This window comes from Haliaeetus leucocephalus, unplaced genomic scaffold (assembly GCF_000737465.1).
Source record: "Haliaeetus leucocephalus isolate CR32 unplaced genomic scaffold, Haliaeetus_leucocephalus-4.0 Scaffold141, whole genome shotgun sequence".
Classification (NCBI taxonomy): Eukaryota; Metazoa; Chordata; class Aves; order Accipitriformes; family Accipitridae; genus Haliaeetus; species Haliaeetus leucocephalus.
In genome coordinates, this window is record NW_010972577.1 from 2,564,838 (window position 1) to 2,583,794 (window position 18,957).

Below are 18,957 nucleotides of genomic sequence, written 5' to 3' on the forward strand. Positions count from 1 at the left end.
GCTAAGGCAGAATCACGACTCACGGAGGCATTTCAGGTTAACACGGTATGCAATGAATACTAGCAAGAAAGGCCAGGATGAGATAACACAATAAAAGTGCATTTTTCATTGATTGGCTCTCCGTGTAATTTGAGAAAAAGAGCTGTTGCATTCTTGGATTGCTGCCTCACTAGGGAGCTTTTCTTTCTTGCAAGCAGTGGACAATTCTTCTCAGAGAGCTTAGCTGCACGTCAGAAAGTGATCGATACGTTCCCTCTTCTCTTTGTGATTGACCCTTCTTACTTTGCCTGGAATACAGACATGCGATATTCTAGTGAGGCAATAGATAACTCAACTCTAGGGTTTATTTCAATGGTATAAGCTTGCCAAGATAATGCAGGTTTTGCTAGAACTTCGTACCTGTGCATCGCCAAGGATTGCCCGCCCTCGGTACCTGCAGGATTCTGGGTTTGAAAACAGGACTTGTGTCTCCCCCGTAGGGCATTAAACACCTCCTAGGTCTGGTCTGAAGAGCTGTCGGGGTGCTGGAAGGTCTAGGGGCTGCCTCGGCGGCTGTGCTGGCCGAAATCCGGATCCAGGTGTGCGGCAGAGGGAGGGATGCTGCCGCTGAGAGGATCTAGGCTCCTTACCCCTTTCTTACCCTTCCTTTGCCTAAAATGATTCCCTCGTCTAAATTTACTGAATAAAGAAGTAAACTTATTGCCTAAAGTTATTCACTTGCCTTTATATTTTTGGAAAAAAAAAAAAAAAAAAAAAAGTTAGGGGGTTCAAAGCTTCTGTAACTGCTGCTGTTGTTGCTGGGGTCGATTCCTGCTTCCCTGAAAATGAATTGGGGCAAATTCACAAAGGGCGAGAGCAATATATAGTAGACCCATAAGGTAATTGCAGAAAACTAGAGTATATTCCACTTCAGTATCCTTCTTTGTTTATAGCGCCAGTTTAGCAGATCAGTTTTGCTTCTCAAAAAAGCAGTTTCAAAATTAATTTTCTTCAGGTAAGAGCAATATTTTTTTAAGCAACACATAATTTGTTAATTTACTATTTAGTCTAAATACCAAAACAAAGTAATGCCTTCCAACCTTGTTTTTGTACAATTCTAAAATACCCAAACCCTAACACTTTCAGCAAACTTTGCTCTAAAGAGGACATCTCTGTGTCACTGTGTAGGAAAACCTCACAAGCTTATGATCTTAACATTGCATTTATAAGCTCCAGCTTATCTATTTACCTGTATTCTAATGAAAACCTTATTGAAATTGGTATGGTTCTTCACTTGAGTCACATCCATTGAACTTCATTACTCAGATGCAAGTCATATAATAGTGAAAACACTGATAATTACTGAGATCTAAAACTCCTTTCTGCACATACTAATTAATGTTATACAGCATTTTTTAGTTAAATGATTGTATGATTTACGTCTATGAAATTTAAGATTAAGGAGAGCTCTTTTGGAGGAGAATTAAGAAGATAGATATTCAAAGTGACAGAAATACAGTTACAGTTTTAAATAAATTTATGTCCATTATCTCATACTAAATGTGTTATAAAGCAGGTGCCCTTGCTGTGATTTTTACTCGAGATGCCTCTTTCAAATTGGAAAGTGGTTTATACCTTCCCCAGTCTTTTGATTATGGGAATATGATATAACAGAAAACAGGCCATACTTTGAAATAGATTTTCATACAGACAGACACAGAGTAGTAAGAGAGAGCTTGTTCAACGGGGAGCCTGTTGAACACAGACGGGATCTCATTGCCTTGCTATCCTTTGCATGACTGAGGATATTGGCCTTCATTATTAAACTTCAGTATCATTTTATATAGAAATTGAACTGATAATGGATTTCTTTTTCCTGTTTTTTAACCTCATGCTCTCTCCAACCTGTGACATCTTGGCTCGGCAGCCCAGTCATCCCATAGTGCCTATTCCAGAAAATGAAACACTCGGCTCTAAGGAGGTAATCAGTTGATATTTAATAGGTTTAACCATTTGCATGCTAGCTTTATCTTTTATTTGTGTAGATTGTGTAGACTTCATGAGCAAAAATGTACTGAGCTCCCAAATCTGCTTTTGTCCAGTGCACAGACTAGATAAGCATTAATTATTCTTAATGATTAATGAAGGAAAAAAAAAACAGAGTTGTTTTTCAGACTGTGTTGCTTATGTGAATTTGGAGTAACACTAACATTTACACTTTAGGTTCCTGATATGTGCTGTTGGGATGTTAGCAAGTGGGATGTGTTAAATTGTGCAGTTAGCCCCATTTAAATCACGCATTCCACAATTTGCAGTGACTGGTATAGTTTCTGTTTTAAATACCAGATACAGCAACTACCACAAGCACTTAAGATAATTAGTTATTGAGAATTTCATAAAGGACTGTCAAGAAAACATAAAACAACACATAGTGCAAGTTTGCCCAGTATCAGAATTCAGTGCCAGTTTTATTTGACTTTGAAGAAGGACACAGATCTTCTTGAAGTCTAAATTCAGTGGCCAATTCCCTACTACTTTTACATATCTAAACTCTAGGACCATAGTGGTTACCACCCTAGATAATTCATTCAGTGAGAGCTAAAGTGCTCTGCTACACATCATCAATTTTCTCTTGAGACAGAGTATATAAAAATTAAAAAAGTTCTGCTGGCACAGGCAAGTTTTTTTGCCAACAAGATCATGAACATGAAGCTGAATTATAGCCTCAATGTTGAAATAAACATATGTAATTTAATTAACTATCATATTCTTTATTGTAGGCTTTGGAATGTAATAGAACATCTTTAATTAAAGGACATTTTCAACATTATTTTAGAAATTCACATAAGAAGGAATAACTTACTACCAGTAACAGCAATATGAGTACGTTTATGACACAAGAATGAATTTTTTTACTACCGAGACCTCTCTCGGTTACCAGATATGTGCTCACAATTATTTCACAAGTTTTTTAATGAGTTTAACAATATAGATAGGAATGATAATTACATTTTTGTAACACAGTTTATTTAAAATTTATTATTTTAAACTTGGATTCTAGTCTTGCTAAAAGCAGAAAAATGAGCATTTAAATAAATGAAATGGATGTTTGCTAATAATTGCTACCAAATAAGTAACTTTCTTGTTGTTTTGAAAAATATTGAGGGAGTTTTGAGGTCAAGCCCTTCACCTGTTTAGAGGCCTTCAGAGAAGCAGAGGGTTTGCCTGAATTCTGAGTTTGTTGACAGCCTGTCAATATATCCTCACTGTTTATCTCAGTTTCCACTGAAAAAAAAAGGTTAAAAAAAGTAAAAGAAAGAAAGAAAGAAAAAAAAAAAGTAGACAACTCGCTTGTTGGGTGGATCAACAGACTGCTGCTCTGCACCAGGAGTATATGAGACATGAACGTACCCTCTTATTCTCATGTGCACCCCTGGCCTCTCTGTGCAGGGGGTCAGGGACTTAGAGCTACTTCTTATCTCTTTTTGTTGGAATTTTCATCACAGCCTTCCAGCCTCCTCCCTTCTTCCCTGCCTTTGACCTTTCTGCATGTTTCTACACCATCAATCCCCTTTCCTCTGCCTCCCAAGAGCCACTTCTTGGTTTTCTCAAAAGCAGTTGTTATGGTTTCTGCTGCGGATCTATCCAAAGGAAGCCCCAAGACGCTTTCAAAAAGTGAAGTTAGACAACAAATACCTTGCTGAGCTTCTCAGATATACGTTGGTTTTTTTACATCTCATCTGTAAAGTTTCTGAAATACTATTGAATAAAGATATTTCATTAGAGGGTGGTGAGAGGGACTGAATAGTTCTGAGGATAAATTTGCCGTTGAGATGAAACAGATTTGCACTACATCAGGCATCCCAAAATATGTATGTATATACACACATATGGATATATGTGTATTTGTGTAAGTGTGTGTGTATATATATATATATATATATATATAAAAATCTCTGTATGCATGTGTGCATATATATATATCTGCAGCCTCTGATGATGCAGATGATTTTCCTGTATTTGAAAATAAGATAGAGGAAAGCAAACAGCTATATCCACATGTCTCATCCTTCTTTACAATTTACACATTGAGGAAGAGTTTTGCAGATCTAATGGAAACACAGATCTTTTCAAACAGAACTCTTTTAAGAAACAAGACACATAATTTAACTGTTGCATTATTCAGATCAGTTCAGAAAGTGAAGCATCTCATTGACATAGTAAAGTCAGACTACTGTGACTGAGATATTCTTGAAAACATGAGGTTGTAGCATGGTCCAAATTGACAATGACAACAAAAGTGTAAAATTCCTTTAGTACGAGACCAACTTAGTCTGTTCCAAGGCAGATAAAATATATAGCATTGTCTTCAAAAAGTTGCTTTGTGTTTTAAACAAACACTTCGAACAGAATTTCTATCAACCTATTTATTACAAAGTTTGAATGTTCTCCAACAGTCGAAAACTATGTACCATGACCTATAGAATAAAGATCTCTGATGAAATTGTGGTTGCATTTATAAAGATCAAAGACTATCAAGTGGAAAGAAGAGGATTTATCTGGGCTGTTATATCAGTACTCTTTGTATTTCCCTTGATTAACGTCGTATTGGGTGATGATCATTCACCACTTACTTACAATAATGTTAGCTGGAGGCAAATAGTTAGCTTTAAAGTTAAAAAAAGTGTCAGATACTATTTGGTACAGCTGAGCAAGCTGTGTTTTTGTGCATGTTCCCTGGGGCCTGTCACTAATGTGTATTTTTTAACTGACTATAACTATACAGGTGGACTCCAGTCCATAGGTAGATACAGCAGGAAGAATTGTGTCAAGGTCACCACAAACTGGTCAGGAAATAACATCAAGAGATGACACATTTTCTGTTTTCTTTATTACAAATCAAAGAAAGTCTTCTCCAATTAACTTTTCAAAGTACTTGTACAGGGCGTGTTATCTAATTTTTTTTCCCCAATTTTCAATCTTACTTTTAGCAAGAGGAGGTGACCAGGGGACACCATCCTGGCCATGTTGAGACTGAGCAATGTCTTTACATGTTTAGAGGGTAGCAGAGAAGACACAAATACATCTAGAGATCATCCCCCCTTTGCTCATTCTCAGTCAAGAAGGACTGAACAAAGGCATATGTTTCCCTTGAGATCTGTTGCTGGAGATGGAAGTATACAGCACTGACACCCAGAGGGAGATCAACATCTGTGTTATCTTGGAGACAGACAGGAGAGCTACATAGGGCCAGGAGCAGCTCAAAACAAACTCTTCGTAGCTGCCCTGAGGGTGGTGGCTTCTTTGAGATATATTGTTGTTGAGCTGTCTCTGAAGAGCCACCACATTCTCACCATTTTCCCTTTCATGTGCCTGGGTCTTCAGAATTGCATGTTATGCTGCTTTCCCTTGTCAGTGCATTGAAAAAAATAAGGTAGGCCTTGGCTGATGATTTTTAAAATCACAACATCTTTCAGGCACCTATATTGTTCCTTCTTATTTAGGAACCTATCTTGACTCTAGGAACTGTTTATACTGAATTTACACTTCATGAGTTTACATAACCCACAAGCCTCCACCTAATATAAAATGTCCTTTTTATCAGTGAAGTCCTGTTTGGATGCTGAACTGGTTAGGAAAAATTCTAAGTTATAAGCCCAACATTACTCTTACTGCTGTAATAAGACCTTAGATCTCTGTCCTGTAGTCTCCGCCCTCATCAAAATGCTCTACTTTATCAAAAATTTCATATAGGCTCATACTTAACAACTTCTCCTGCAATGTTCCTCCCTCAGAGTTAAAAACACAGTTTGAGAAAGTCAGTGTGATTTATGCAATTCCAAAAAAGAATGGGTAGGCAGATGCTCTGTGAAATGTAAGCACCTCCTTGACCTTTAGGAAGGAGTGAGAGAGGGGAAGAAGGAAAGGTGCTGCTAGTTCCTACTTAGTAATTTGTATTCTTTTCCTCAAAGAAGTGAAGTATTCACTGGGGGAAAAAAAAAAAAAAGGAGTTACCTTTGTATTCAGAAGAACAGCATTCTGTTTTTCATGCAACTTTAGCTTTTTTCTATAACAGCATGAAGCAAATCAGATCTGTGTCTTCTCTGTGAAAGCAGGAAAACAAATAAAGGACATTCTTCTCTTTGTCAAATCCTTCTCTACAGCCAGTGCTTTTTAGTCGGAAGAGGTCTGAAGGATACTCCTTTAAAACCTAACCAAGAGATATACCAGTAATTTCTGATACCTACTGTCTTCTTTCAAGTAAAGCTAGTGTTTTCCCAGGTTACGATGTGTGAATGATGTTATAATCATTCTCAGAATTGTACTGAGACAGAATCTTTAGAGAGAACATGGGGCCTATGTACCTGCAGAGTCACAAAAAGACATTGCATGCAGGTGCTAAAGGTATGTACTCATTGCCCTTATTCATATATGACTTGCAAAATCCCAGGTCTATTATACAATTACTTTAGCTTCATATAATCTTTTGCTGCAGCTGTTACTCTGTCTTATCTGTTTGTTATTCCTGAAAGATCTGCAATAATTATTTGAGATAATAATAGCATCTGTAAGGTCAACATTCATTAAAAGACCTCATGAGAAAAAGCTGATTCCATCAACTTCAGTGGTGACAGGATTTCACTGACTGTCTTTTGCGCAAATTTGTGAGAGTTTTAGTACAAGAAGCTCTTTTTTTTTACAAGGAGAAACAATTAATCTGCCATGCTCCACTTTAAACAACTTTAATAGCAGAAGGTCTTGAAATTTGAAATTCTATGAAAATGTCAATAAGGTCCAAAGTTCTGTTATACATTGCTCTTAATCTTTATTTACTTAAGGAGTGTTCCTGGTTAGAGGTTGACATTAGTATTAATCATTGATAGGTTCTACATATAAGAAGAAAATGCACCCATTTTATGAAAGAGTCCTTGTACTAAAGAATTTATGTAAAGGTTTTTACGTTAGACCAAAGCTCCAACCCAAACGGCATTATCAGAGCAGAGTGATGTTCCTCCAGTCAAAGAAACTGTCATTGTACCCTGGATTTACAAAGAAAAAACCCAGAGCTTACGCAATCCCCCCCCCTCAAAGTTGCTTGACATCACGACCACGTTGAAGCGGGGATGGATGAGCGTGGGCTGTGCCCACAGTGGAGGCCTGTCCTTCCCTGTCTCTGGTGGGAAGGTACGAGGGCAGGGTACAGTCTCCCTTCTCCTCCAGCTTATCCTGAGAGCCTGGGAGAGGCTGCTGCTGGTGGTTAGATGTTCTGCAATGATCCACTTCTCATGTACTGTTCAATACCTTTTCGACTTGTAAAGAAGATCCCTGTCAAAGCATGAACAGGGGGATGGGAGATACCTAATGAAACTAGAGGGAACTGTATTGGAAGCTGCTCCTGCTCAAATGTCAACTTCTTTGTTCCAGCACCTTCTTCTTCCATTTGGTGCTGGGACAGGTCCTTCTCTGCATGCAGACATTTTGGGGCAAAAGACTGTGTTGGTCTTGCGCTTTCATTGGAGACACAAACACAGGCTCACCTGTCACATTGCGGACACACTATTCACTTTCTACTTTCAGTGTTGCATAAATTTACAGCCCTGTCCTCCAGCCAGTGGAGAGCTTGGTTATATTGGTATGGCAGAACATCGCTACCAGCTCCGTAGCTAGCCAGGCTGCAGAGCACGCGTGTGCTACACCGTGACACCGTCAGCATCTCCTCTGTTCCCACACTTGGGATGCAGGGGCAGAGTAACTTGCAGCACTGCTGATTTGCAAGTTTATGAATTATCTAATGAACTGGGGGACATTAGGCAATTCATAAAGAATGCTTCACGGACTGAGACTAAGCATAGAGATCAAAGCAGCAAGTAATAAGGCAAAGAGCAATAGCGATACATGTAAAAAAAGGCTCTCGGATGATGCAAATTAGAAAATCCCTTGATGCCACTTACCTCCAAAATAAGAACTGTTCTGACTTGACCTGTGATCTTCCAAAATTATTTTGGAACACACTGAACAGTACTTCTCTAAAGCGATAGTCTCACCACTCTTAGTTTATTTTGACCAAGCCAAGGACTGCAGCCCTAGGCTCTCTCCATATCATCATAACTGTTCATTTAACTGAAAATTTAATGATCCTGCAAATGAGCATTAAAAGTAGGAATAACTATTGCTTTTACTAAAGGAATAAGAATTTCAGATGTTAGCTGTGACAAATTCTTTTACCTCCAAAATGGATGGGGTACTAAAAGGGAACAGTAAACTGCAGTCTTCTGTTATTTATAAATAGAAAGGTAGGTCCAAAAAATGCACATTTGTAAATTCTCAAATAAAACCTCTAAATATCAGCAGACATACTTTCTACTTACTTTATACTTTAACAATGTTTTAAACATTTTAATTTTTAATACTTTATATGTACAACAGGAAATTTATACTTGCAATGGGTATTTGGGCAATGCTTTTGGCCAGCTTCAATGATATCTCCTTGTTTTAAGTAAGAAGTTTCAGTTATAGCCTACTGACATGAAAGGGCATATTAGATCACCGTGCATTAACAAGGAAAAAGCATTTTGTGCATTTATAGGATTTTATTTCTAATGTGATCACTATAAAAAGAATTACTGTAAATGTATTGCTTACGGTAAATTTACATTAAGAAGTCTGAAAGGGTAGTAATATAAATGTAATACAGATAAAGTACAAAATGTCAGTATGTCATTTAAACTGCCATTTTAATCCGATTCTATTTGGCTTTAAGAAACAGCTGTTGTGTTTGGTCCCCTTTAAATAATGGCAGGAATACTGTGTAATAGTTTAGAGGAAAAGAGCTTGCCCTGAATACAGTGAGAACACAGTTGCAGTTTGAAGAAGGCTTTTTTATTATGCAATACTTAAGTAATGCATAAGTAATTAGAATCACATAATAAGACAAAAATTAGTTATAGTTATAGTGACCACTCTTATGATAAAAAATATTTTTCCTTATGGCTAGTTAAAATTTTCCCACTTGTTGCCTCTTTTCCTTTCACCATGCAAATCTGAGCTGTCTATAAACCCCACTTAAATAGCTGGAGAGGGAAAATAGATACCCTTTACCCTACTCTTCAGGTTAAACAAGTCCTGTAGCTTCCCCTCATATGTCATATGCCTTTCCCAGAAATCAAGGGATGCTCGAAACCATCCTGATGGTCCTCCATTGTGTTTCTTCTGTTTGCTTGGCAAATCTTTTCTATTGGGAGGGCTCAAAAATGGAAAACGTGTTCCAGATGCAGCCTCACTAGTGCCCAGCAGAGGGGAATAAAAACTTTCCTCAACCTGCTGGCTATGCTCTAATTAGCGCAGCTGTATATGAGGTTATCCTTCATCACAACAAGGGTGGTCTGATCCACGTTCAGTCTGGTGTCAACCAGACCTCAGGTCCTTCTCTGCAGAGCTGTTACCAAGCCAGTCAGCCACTGGCCTCTACTGTTGATGGGGTTGTTTACTTCCCCTGCCCCCAATGTCCCCTGCCAGATGCAGGATTTTGTATTTGTCTTTGTTCACAAATGTCCTGCTAGCCCATTCCTCCAGCTTGGCAAAGTTCTCCAGGATGGGAGCCGTACCCTCAGCCTATCAGTCTCTCCCTCCCCACCAAGTTAGTAACATTGACAGAATTCCTGGACATGTAGGCTCTCCTACCACCCAGCTCCCCGCTGGAGATGTCACCCTAGCATCCTCTGGAACGCCACCTGGAACAGAGACTTTGAGCTGTTGACTACTATCTTTTTAGACCAGTGGTCCAGCCAGTTATTCATCCACTCTGTAGCCCAGAGTTGGGTACCAAGTTACTGTAGGAGACTGTGTTGAAAGCCTTGCTAAGGTGGAGGAAAACAACATCCATGCCATGTGAATGCAAGGTTGGCCACAGGCTCTGTTCTCTCAGGATGTGGTCCCAAAAACCGAATGGAAACCCAACATGAGTCTGAAATGTCCTCTAATATGCATTTAGCCAAGGTGATGCTTGTCTGTTGAAATTTTACTATGTGCAGTATACTTCTTCAAACATGTCGACGCATAAAAAATCATCCCCAGTTCAGTAAGCATTGTTATAAATTAACAATGCAGGAAACCAATGTTTTTAAAAAACAAGGTGCTGTATGAAGTTGTCCACCAGTTTGTAGAACTGTGCCTTCTTAATATACTGCCGTTTTTATTCTCTTCTCTACTTTGTTTTCACCTTTTATTTCCCTTTATTCTACAGGTTGCCAATGAAAGAGGTTCTGTTTAATGATAGTGGTGAGTATTACTATTTTTCTGACTTGATTGCAGTCACACTTTGAATATGTAACTACTTCTTTAGTGTCACTTAAACAAACTTCTATGGTTTTGTTTAAGAAGATGATAGGATACTTTAGCTATACAATGTAGTGTTTGGATAATAAGCTGGCTATGTTTGCTGAATGATTTTCTATTAACAATTACCAATGCAGAATAATTCCACTTCTTAGCATCACAAAATAAAGTCACAATTTAATTAATTTTGAGAGGGCTGCAATCAAAGAGCTGGAAGAAATTAAGGTATGGTCAGGAATTAGATTGTGAAGTAATGTCATTGAAATAAGATGAATATTATTTTATATTTGCGTGCATAACCCCATAGCGCCATTAAAATGAATGGTTTGCTAGAGTTAAACAATACTATATTGCAAATAATGTGCTATGCTTGAGAGCAGATATAACACAGTACTTCACAAGGGACATCAGGAAATAGGTGATATAGAAAAGGCTGAAATGTTCAATGTCTTTTTTTGTTTGTTTCAGTCTTCACGAAAAACCTTAATTATGATGAAAAGTTTATTTTAGTTATTATTAAGAATTTGGGAGTAGGATCATGGAGAGAAAAGCAAAAGAACACCTGAAGGAATACTGAGGTAAATTGGAGTATTCAGGATGACGCAGCCTAATGAAACGTACCCTTAAAATACTTAACCAAAGCAATTTCTCAAACTCTAGTGATTAGCAGGATGAATAAGTTCCTAGAAAACTGGAGAAAGGTGAACACGATGTCATATCTAACAAAGGAGGAAAGGCGAATCCAAAGAATTACAGAAAAGTCAGCCCTAATAGCATTTCCAAGACACTGGAACGAAGTATTAAACAACCCATTTGTAGGCATCTAGAGAATAGTAAGGAGATAAGAGGACTTGCACAGGGACACGTCAGAAACAAATCCTATCAAGTTGATCTCATTTCCTTCTTTGACAGCAAAACAGATATAGGGAATGTGTTTGATACAGCGTACCTTCGGCCCAGTCCCACGAGACATTCATAAGCAAGCAAAGCAGATACGGACTAAATTAAATTCACATAATGTAGATGTGCAACTGATTGGAAGGCTGGCTGGGCTCTGAGAACAATCATTTGATGCCAAAGTGGGAGAACATCTCACACAGGCTTCCACAACGCTGTCTTCTAGCTCTAGCACTATAAAATATTGCCATTAATTACTTGCTCAATCACATGGAGAGTAAGCTTACAAAATTTACAGATAAAGCCCATTTGGGAGGACTTGCAAGCAGCTTGGAAAGCAGGATTAGAATTCCAAAAATGTCCCTTACATTAGAGGAATGGCTTGCAATCAATATGATAAAATTCATTGAAGACATATACAAAGAAATATGAAAAGCGCAGACAGAAAAGGAATTACAATAATACTGCAGGAGAGAACCTGAGGATTACAGGGGACCGCAAACTGAATCTGAGTTGAAGAGGCGATCCTTTTAAGAAAAATGCCATTCCAGGGAGATGTGGAAGGGAGTGCTTATAATATGATGGAGGTAATTACTCGTCTTTGTTCAGTATTAGTGAAGAATCAGTTGCATGGGATGTGGAAAACAAATGGGAGATTTAGAGAAGATGTAAAGGTTTCAGTGTCTTCACAGAAGGAAAGAAATAAGGGCAGAGTAGAGGCACAGAAGTTTATATCTCTTCATAATGGACTGTTATAAAGGGATATTAGTCACTTCTCCATCCTTCCTGAGAGCAGAGGAAAAAGAAATGGGTCCAAATTTCAGGGAGAGAGATTTCATTTAGAATCTGGACAGTTGTGGCTATATGGAAATTTAAGTGCTAAACCAGTTTACCTCCGGCTGTTGCAAAGACAGGCAAACATCTCACAAGGTAGGTTTGGTCTGCCAGCTGTCATCTTCTCTCACAGCTATAGCACAAACAAGGTGGCTGAATATATCATTAAGGTTTTTTTTCTGTGAAACTATGAGTTACACTTGTTAGCAAGATCATCAGGTTGTACAAATTAGGAAAACTAAGTGACCGCAGTGCATGTTACACAGTTTATTAATCTGTATTTTTGACAACTTGTGTTCATGTGAAAACTCTTCTTTTGCAGCCCCGAATTAGGATCAAGAGCTAAAACCATAGAGTATTTTGAGGCCTGTTTCTATACTGAGAAGGAATCCACGGCACAAATGTTATTTAAAGCACCATTTAAAAAACAAAAATTGCTTCCAGTATGCTAATTGCAAAGCAGTAATAACAATCAAATATTCTTTCAAGAGATAATCTTATGTACTAGCATAATTAACCCCAGAGATACACACATGAATGTGCCATATTGAAATACCATTTCTTGAAGTGCTTGCTGGTTTAAGAGATGCCCAATATAACACCGCATATTTTCTTTAGAAATAATATAAATGTTGAAATTAAATAAAGCTGTATTTTTGTTGCAAACTGTTTGTTGTGATTCTTATTTTTACTCCTGTAAATCTAGCTCCATGTATTTCAAATAGCTGAGAACAAATGCCAGCATCGTTGGGAAAGGAATGCTCCCACGCTCTTAACCTCGGTCACATTTTGCCACCACACAGACACTTACATTTTGTGAAACACTCCAGGAATTATTCACATTTGTGTCAGCACCCACAGCAATCAGCATGCACGGCGATTCTTCCCTGCCATGAAATATTCATTGCCGTTTTGACCAGGCAGTGTCCATGCCAGCTGGTGACTGCAGGCAGAATTACTAGCTGCGCTCCTGGCGCACGTGGAAGAATCACCACTTTCCTCTGGAGTTTATGCTGCTGGTTTTTTTGACCCTGTGCTGCTCCCCCACAATGTTGTCCGAGCCTGGATCTTAAGCAGTTTTCTTCCAAAATGCATTATAAAAGTCTAAGGAAGCTGACTGTCTACGCTTGCACGAGTCAACTGTCTTCTCCCTGATCCCCTGAACCTTTGAACCAGAAGTCACCCCACAGTTACGTATACGTTCAGGACCTTTGCATTGCAGCCCTGTCCTCACACACTGCTATGTGTTGTGTTTAAGATTAATATTTTAATGGGAATCGCTGCTGCTTTCATTAAAAGGATGTGATGAACTAATGTATAAAATATTATCATCAGTCAAAATATTAAAATTAAAACCAGGTTAAACAGAATAGTTCTTAGGCTACTCAGCCTCTTGCACTATTGGACCTGGTGTAGTTTCAATCCAGCCTGCATTTAAACTGTTGAACTCTGGAACTGTGAAAAGAAGAGAAGTTCAGCAACCAGCAAGTCTCTCTGTGTAGGTAAAATATACATTTTTCCCTTGATAGAGGACCACACATGTCCTTCAGAATGTCATGGACAGAGTGATAGACATAGAAGGGTTGGTTTTTTATTAGTTTCTTTTCTCAATAGAAAAATAATAGAAGTGTGTGTATCTTGTGGACAGCATACCCATTAACAGAGGGTGAAAAAAAAAATCGAGAAAAGCATTTCAGTGAATTCAAGAGAAAGTTCCTGGGGACAGAAATCAACACATATAGATGAGTATAACAAAAAAGTACTGAAAACTTTAAAAAATAAATATAAATGCATACATATAAACACATCTATAGATGTGTTATAAATGTGTTATAAATCTTGTACAAGATGTAATAGGTCTATCCACCAAGGACCTGATAGTATTTCTTGTTTTCAGTAGAGCATAAAGTGGGCAAAATTCATATTTAGAACCAGTGTGATCTGTGTGATTCTCAAAAGTCTTAGTAAGCTTTCCTGCCCATTTTTTTCCAAACCATTTGCTCTGTTCTGAATTTGTTCCAAACCCAGCTTTCTTTTCCCCTTGAATTTAATTTTTGTAAAGCCCAAAGCCCATCTAGCATGTCTAGCCAAGAGGATTATTCACATGGTATGGTTTAGGTTTAAATTAGGCCAGGTGATAGATTGAAGCCCATAGGAGGAAGGAACACAAGCAAAAGAAAGAACTACTGGGATTATAGGAAGGGCAAAAGAGGAATCCTTTTGTTGACCTCTGGGTTTGTGAGTTTGTTCATCTGTGCATACTTTAAAAAACAGTTTCCCTATCTGTTCAAACGACTTCTGTCTATGAATGAAAAATGAAAATATATTGGCAATTACAGCCTAGGAATTCTATCCTGAGACCAATGGAAAAATTATTAAGAGACAAAAATCTTTTAAGGAGAGATTATAAAGAGCAAAACTCAACATGAAAAATTGATTGCTTTTTCAGTAGTACTATAAAATTAATGGATGTTGCTTATTCAATAGTATAATATATTTAGTCCAAGTTCTGATGACTTTACCCTGCGTTATTTTTCTGGTAAAATACACATTCCTGTCAGGATCACAATGAATGCCTATGTTTAGCAAGGGCTTATGGTCCCCTTTTTCCCTCATCCTCTCTTGCAGTCTGATACACAGTGCTCACCCCATCCTGTGCATGCCTGTGGTGTTTCTGTTGTTGCTATGTGCTACAACTCAAGCTGGCAAAAAAAGGACTTCTTAAAGTTGGCCCAAGTGGTCAGAAGGGAGATTTGGCTAGCACAAAGGATGTATCTGGGTAGTGACATAGAATGGGCCATGGGAAGGAGGCTCAGAAATCATTACTTGAGAAAATTCAGTTGCTACATCAGACTAAGGGCAGCCCTTGGCCCAAGGGTTCAGCTCTCTGGGATCCAAAGCCTGGTGTGGCACAGCTCAGTGGTCTTGACTCAGTTTTAATGAGAAAATTGCTTAAATATCAGGAAGTTCACAAGCTAAAGCTGTGCAAAATGAGAAAAGCGAAAGCACAGAGAGAACCGTTTTGTTAAAAGGGTTAACAGTAGCAGCTCATGGATACAAAAGGAAAAATCCATACCCTAAGGTATAAAAAAATCCTTAAAAGCAGAGACTCAGAAAGTGGCAACTCAGCAACACTGAGGATCAGCCTGTTATGAGGATTAAGAAGCCCAGTCCTTCCCTAACTGACCGAGGCTTGCCTACACTGCACAGGCTCACTGGCTGCCTTATTGGGGTTGGTGAGCGTGTTAATAGTGGCTATCCAGTACATGTATTATCTAAGGCATAATTGTTTCATATGAATAAGTTGTATATATCGCTCTTGTAGCGTCTCTTTGTACATTGTAAAAGATGTCTGAACAAAAATAAGCTGATGATTTCTATGTAAGACTTCTCTCACTTATGCAAGGAGTAGTATCTAGCCATACACAGGGCAATCCTAGGCTTTACCTACTCTAGTCGAGTCATACACCCCAAAGCAAATGGCACAGGGTAGCTTACAAGTTAAGGGAAGACCCTACTGCAAGCTGGCTTCTCTAGAAGTGGACCGGGGACACTCATCTTGTAATAACACCAAACTTAATATGTATCCGAAGCACCTCTAAGCCTGCTTAGTGGTAAGACTAACGGTAGGCACATGGACAACATGTTCAGGTTTCTGGTATTGGTTTGGGAGGCTACTTCTGTGTCTGCCCTTGTCAGTCTACCCATGGTCTAGAGAAGAGTTTGGGCTTGGGCTGCCAACATTCACTGCTGCGATCAGATAGGGCCACACATTTGAGATGAACACCAGGAGGTACACACCTGCCATGCAACACCAGCGCAACAGCTTCTGAGAGCTCCTACTGACAGTGAAATCCAGTATGTTCCTCTTCTCCTTCACCTCTAACTGGTTGGTGAGGTTTGGGATTGGCAAACTCACTGCAAGCATCATCTCTCCGAAGCTATGTGCAGCCAGGCACAGTCTGATCTGTCCACAATAATCTGCACTGACAGCGTAACAAAGGTGGCCTGTGGGTCCATGATATGTTGGGGAAACTGGCTGGTTTTGTCTCCTGAGAGGTTCCTATCCAGATATAACCAACAATGATTGCTCTTACCCATTCTGCAAGCCCTAGTGAAACGCTGTTTAGGAAAGCACTTGCAGCTACGTGGCTGCATGCATACCGACCTGGTTCATGCACAGGTTCTCCCATTCTTCACGTGTATTTATCTGACCGAGCCCAGAGTGGGCTGACCTCAGGGCAATGTTGGAGTATGGCTGACAATAAGAAGAATGAAACTTTTAGTGAAGTGATTTTGCTTTCAAAACTTTTACTGCATTGCAGCTGTTAGTAATAAAGAGTAGTAAGTGCAAACTACTGCAGCAATTACAAATCAGTGATGTATTTTGTACAAGGAGTAAACAGTTAATTTTCTGTTTGAGTTCAGAAAAAAAAGGGATGGCCCATGTCATTGCAGAGTTTAAACTGGAGATAAGCAATTCCATGGGTTCTCCAATGCATTGAGTTGTGTCTACTGGCAAATGACTGAACTGGGGTCTGGCATCCTGGCTTCTTCCTGAACTGCCTGAGAGTCACTTCATTTTCCTGGCACGAGGCAGCAGTACTGCAGTTCTCCCTCTGGGTCTGCATGCAAGGCTTGACCCCAGACCGCTTGTGGCAGCCAGGGGAAGGGAAGGTGCCGTGGTCTTCTGATGGGGGGGGACACTGCCGTCTGTCCTGGGAGTGACCTTCAGCACCCAGAGCCTCAGCATCCACTGCTATCGCCTGTACCCTCAAGATGATTAAAAATGAGATTTTTATGATGTCTAATAGGCTAATTCAGACAAATCATGGAGACTTTTGAAAGAAAGGCTGGGGAATAATCCTGCTCCAACTTTAAAAAGACTCTTGGACATTTTAAACTGTTTTTCATTTGTTACTCCACCAAGTGTTCGGTGATATTAATATTTGAATTCCTGACAAATGTTTGGTGCTTTTTGAAGCTCAAGGGTAGACATCAGGCAATGCTGAAACAGGTACAAGTCAGATATTTTTGTATTTAACAGTGCAGACTAGAAGTAGGACTAGGACCCTAACTCAAAGGCTTAGCAGAGCTGTTATGCTTGGAATAGGTTAATCTTCAATAGAGAAAAAGTATCATGTTTAACTGTTTCCAAAGAGTTACAGGTAAGTCAATGCGTGCTTTTGTACAGTGAACAGAGAGCTACTTTTGCTTACAAAGGAAACTACTGAAATAAAAATATTTGCTGAACCACAATAGAGTAGATTCATGCTTTTTTTAAGGTTTGAACACATGTCAACAACTGGGAAAAATAGAATTTATCAAGTTTCAGCACCATTTCTTGTGTCACAAAACAAAGTTGTTTAGAAACACAAGTTACATTTTTGCGTTCCTTTAAAAGAAATCTCATTCCTTTGTAAACTAGCTCACATCATTTCCAAGGAAATCCCTCACTTCTAGTTTATCATCAGCAAGTCTTTAAAGTTGATAAATAAAATTAAAAAAAAAACCCACCAAGCAAAACCAAATGAAACCAGAGGTATGTAACTTAAAACACAGATATGCCTGTTCACTTAATCTGACTGGCTGATAATATTTATCATATATGGTAGCTTTCTTCTTTGTTATGCTTCCAGAGCAAGGAGATAACTTTGTAAAAATATTTCCAAAGATCTGTCATAACAAAGAAGATTTGCATTTTGCTAATGCCAGCGCAAATCAAGAGTCATTCTCTTGGAATTGATGGAACTGCGTAGACATAAGGAAAAGAACCGGATTATCATTTCTAGTGAACACTTCACCTGAATTTCCATGAACATGTCTTTTCTCATTTTTCTCGTGTTACATTTGATGCATTATAGCATAAATGACAGACTTTACGTTTTGCAGATTTTTGTCTCATAAACAAAACTCAATAAAAATACCTCAGAGCAAATTTGAAGGCTAAGATTTATGTCCTTTTATGTGATGTACAGTGATTGCATGTTGCTGACCTTGGCCTTTCTATTAACTTCCACACAGAAGATTGCTTGCAACACAGCAAAATAAAAATTGTGCGGTCTGATGCAATTTTCCCTCATCTCCAGTTCTTTAGCTATGCTGTGGACAGTGTGGGAGGCAGGTCTAAAAAAAGCACTGTGGTCAAGAAATTGTATTAAAGACTTGAACATTTGGATTACAAGCCCATATATATAAAAATACACACACACATACATACATTTCCTCTTAATGTCTCTGCCCTTCATGGCAATGCATCCAAACCAGCTGTGCTGCCAGCTGTGCTTTCCAAAGTTGCTGCCCTTTGATGCTGTGACTCCCTGTAGCACTGAACAGCCCAGCTTCGTTCCCTAGAGAACAGTCTGCCATCAACTTCTCCAGGTTCCTCTCATTTACTACAAAATGGAGACAGAAGAATGACTGGTTTTTACCTGTGCTTGTTCAGTTTTGGAGACTTAAACTGTCTTGTAACAGTTCAGATTTGAAACTATGATATTTTTTGCAATTTAGCCTTACATGCTATCTCTGCTAGGAACTTCAGAGTTCTTTGCTGCTTTTTTCTGAATCTTTTAAGTTTTGGCAACTGTACCATGCATATTTCTTCAGGTCTGCTGTTCAAAAACCTGGAGATCATAGATCAAGTAGTAAAGGCTGTTAGACTTATCTTTTAATATCTGCTCTGGTTTTCTTTGTGGTTTTATTAATACAACCATTTCCTTTTTAAATAGGAATAAGCACTCATCAGTGGGTATTTATTACACCATTTGCAAGGATTGCCAAGTTCATTTTGACTAAAGAAATGCAAACCTTAAAAGAATATCTTTGGGTAATAGTTTATACTGAATATCACCTGACTTCTTCAGAATTTGCCTACAGTAAAACAGTGCAAAATGAAACATATAAAGCCAAGCT

General features: G+C 38.7%; 1 protein-coding gene across 1 annotated transcript in view; it reads left to right on the forward strand.

The window, feature by feature from the left end:
- Positions 1-10,249, forward strand: part of MLIP (muscular LMNA-interacting protein) — a 138,182-nt gene extending 127,933 nt beyond the window's left edge. The window contains exons 13-14 of the mRNA XM_010561102.1: positions 1,907-1,960; positions 10,223-10,249. Coding sequence (XP_010559404.1) covers positions 1,907-1,960; positions 10,223-10,249 — 81 coding nt within the window. The remainder of the gene's footprint in view (positions 1-1,906; positions 1,961-10,222) is intronic.
- Positions 10,250-18,957: the final 8,708 nt, after the last annotated feature.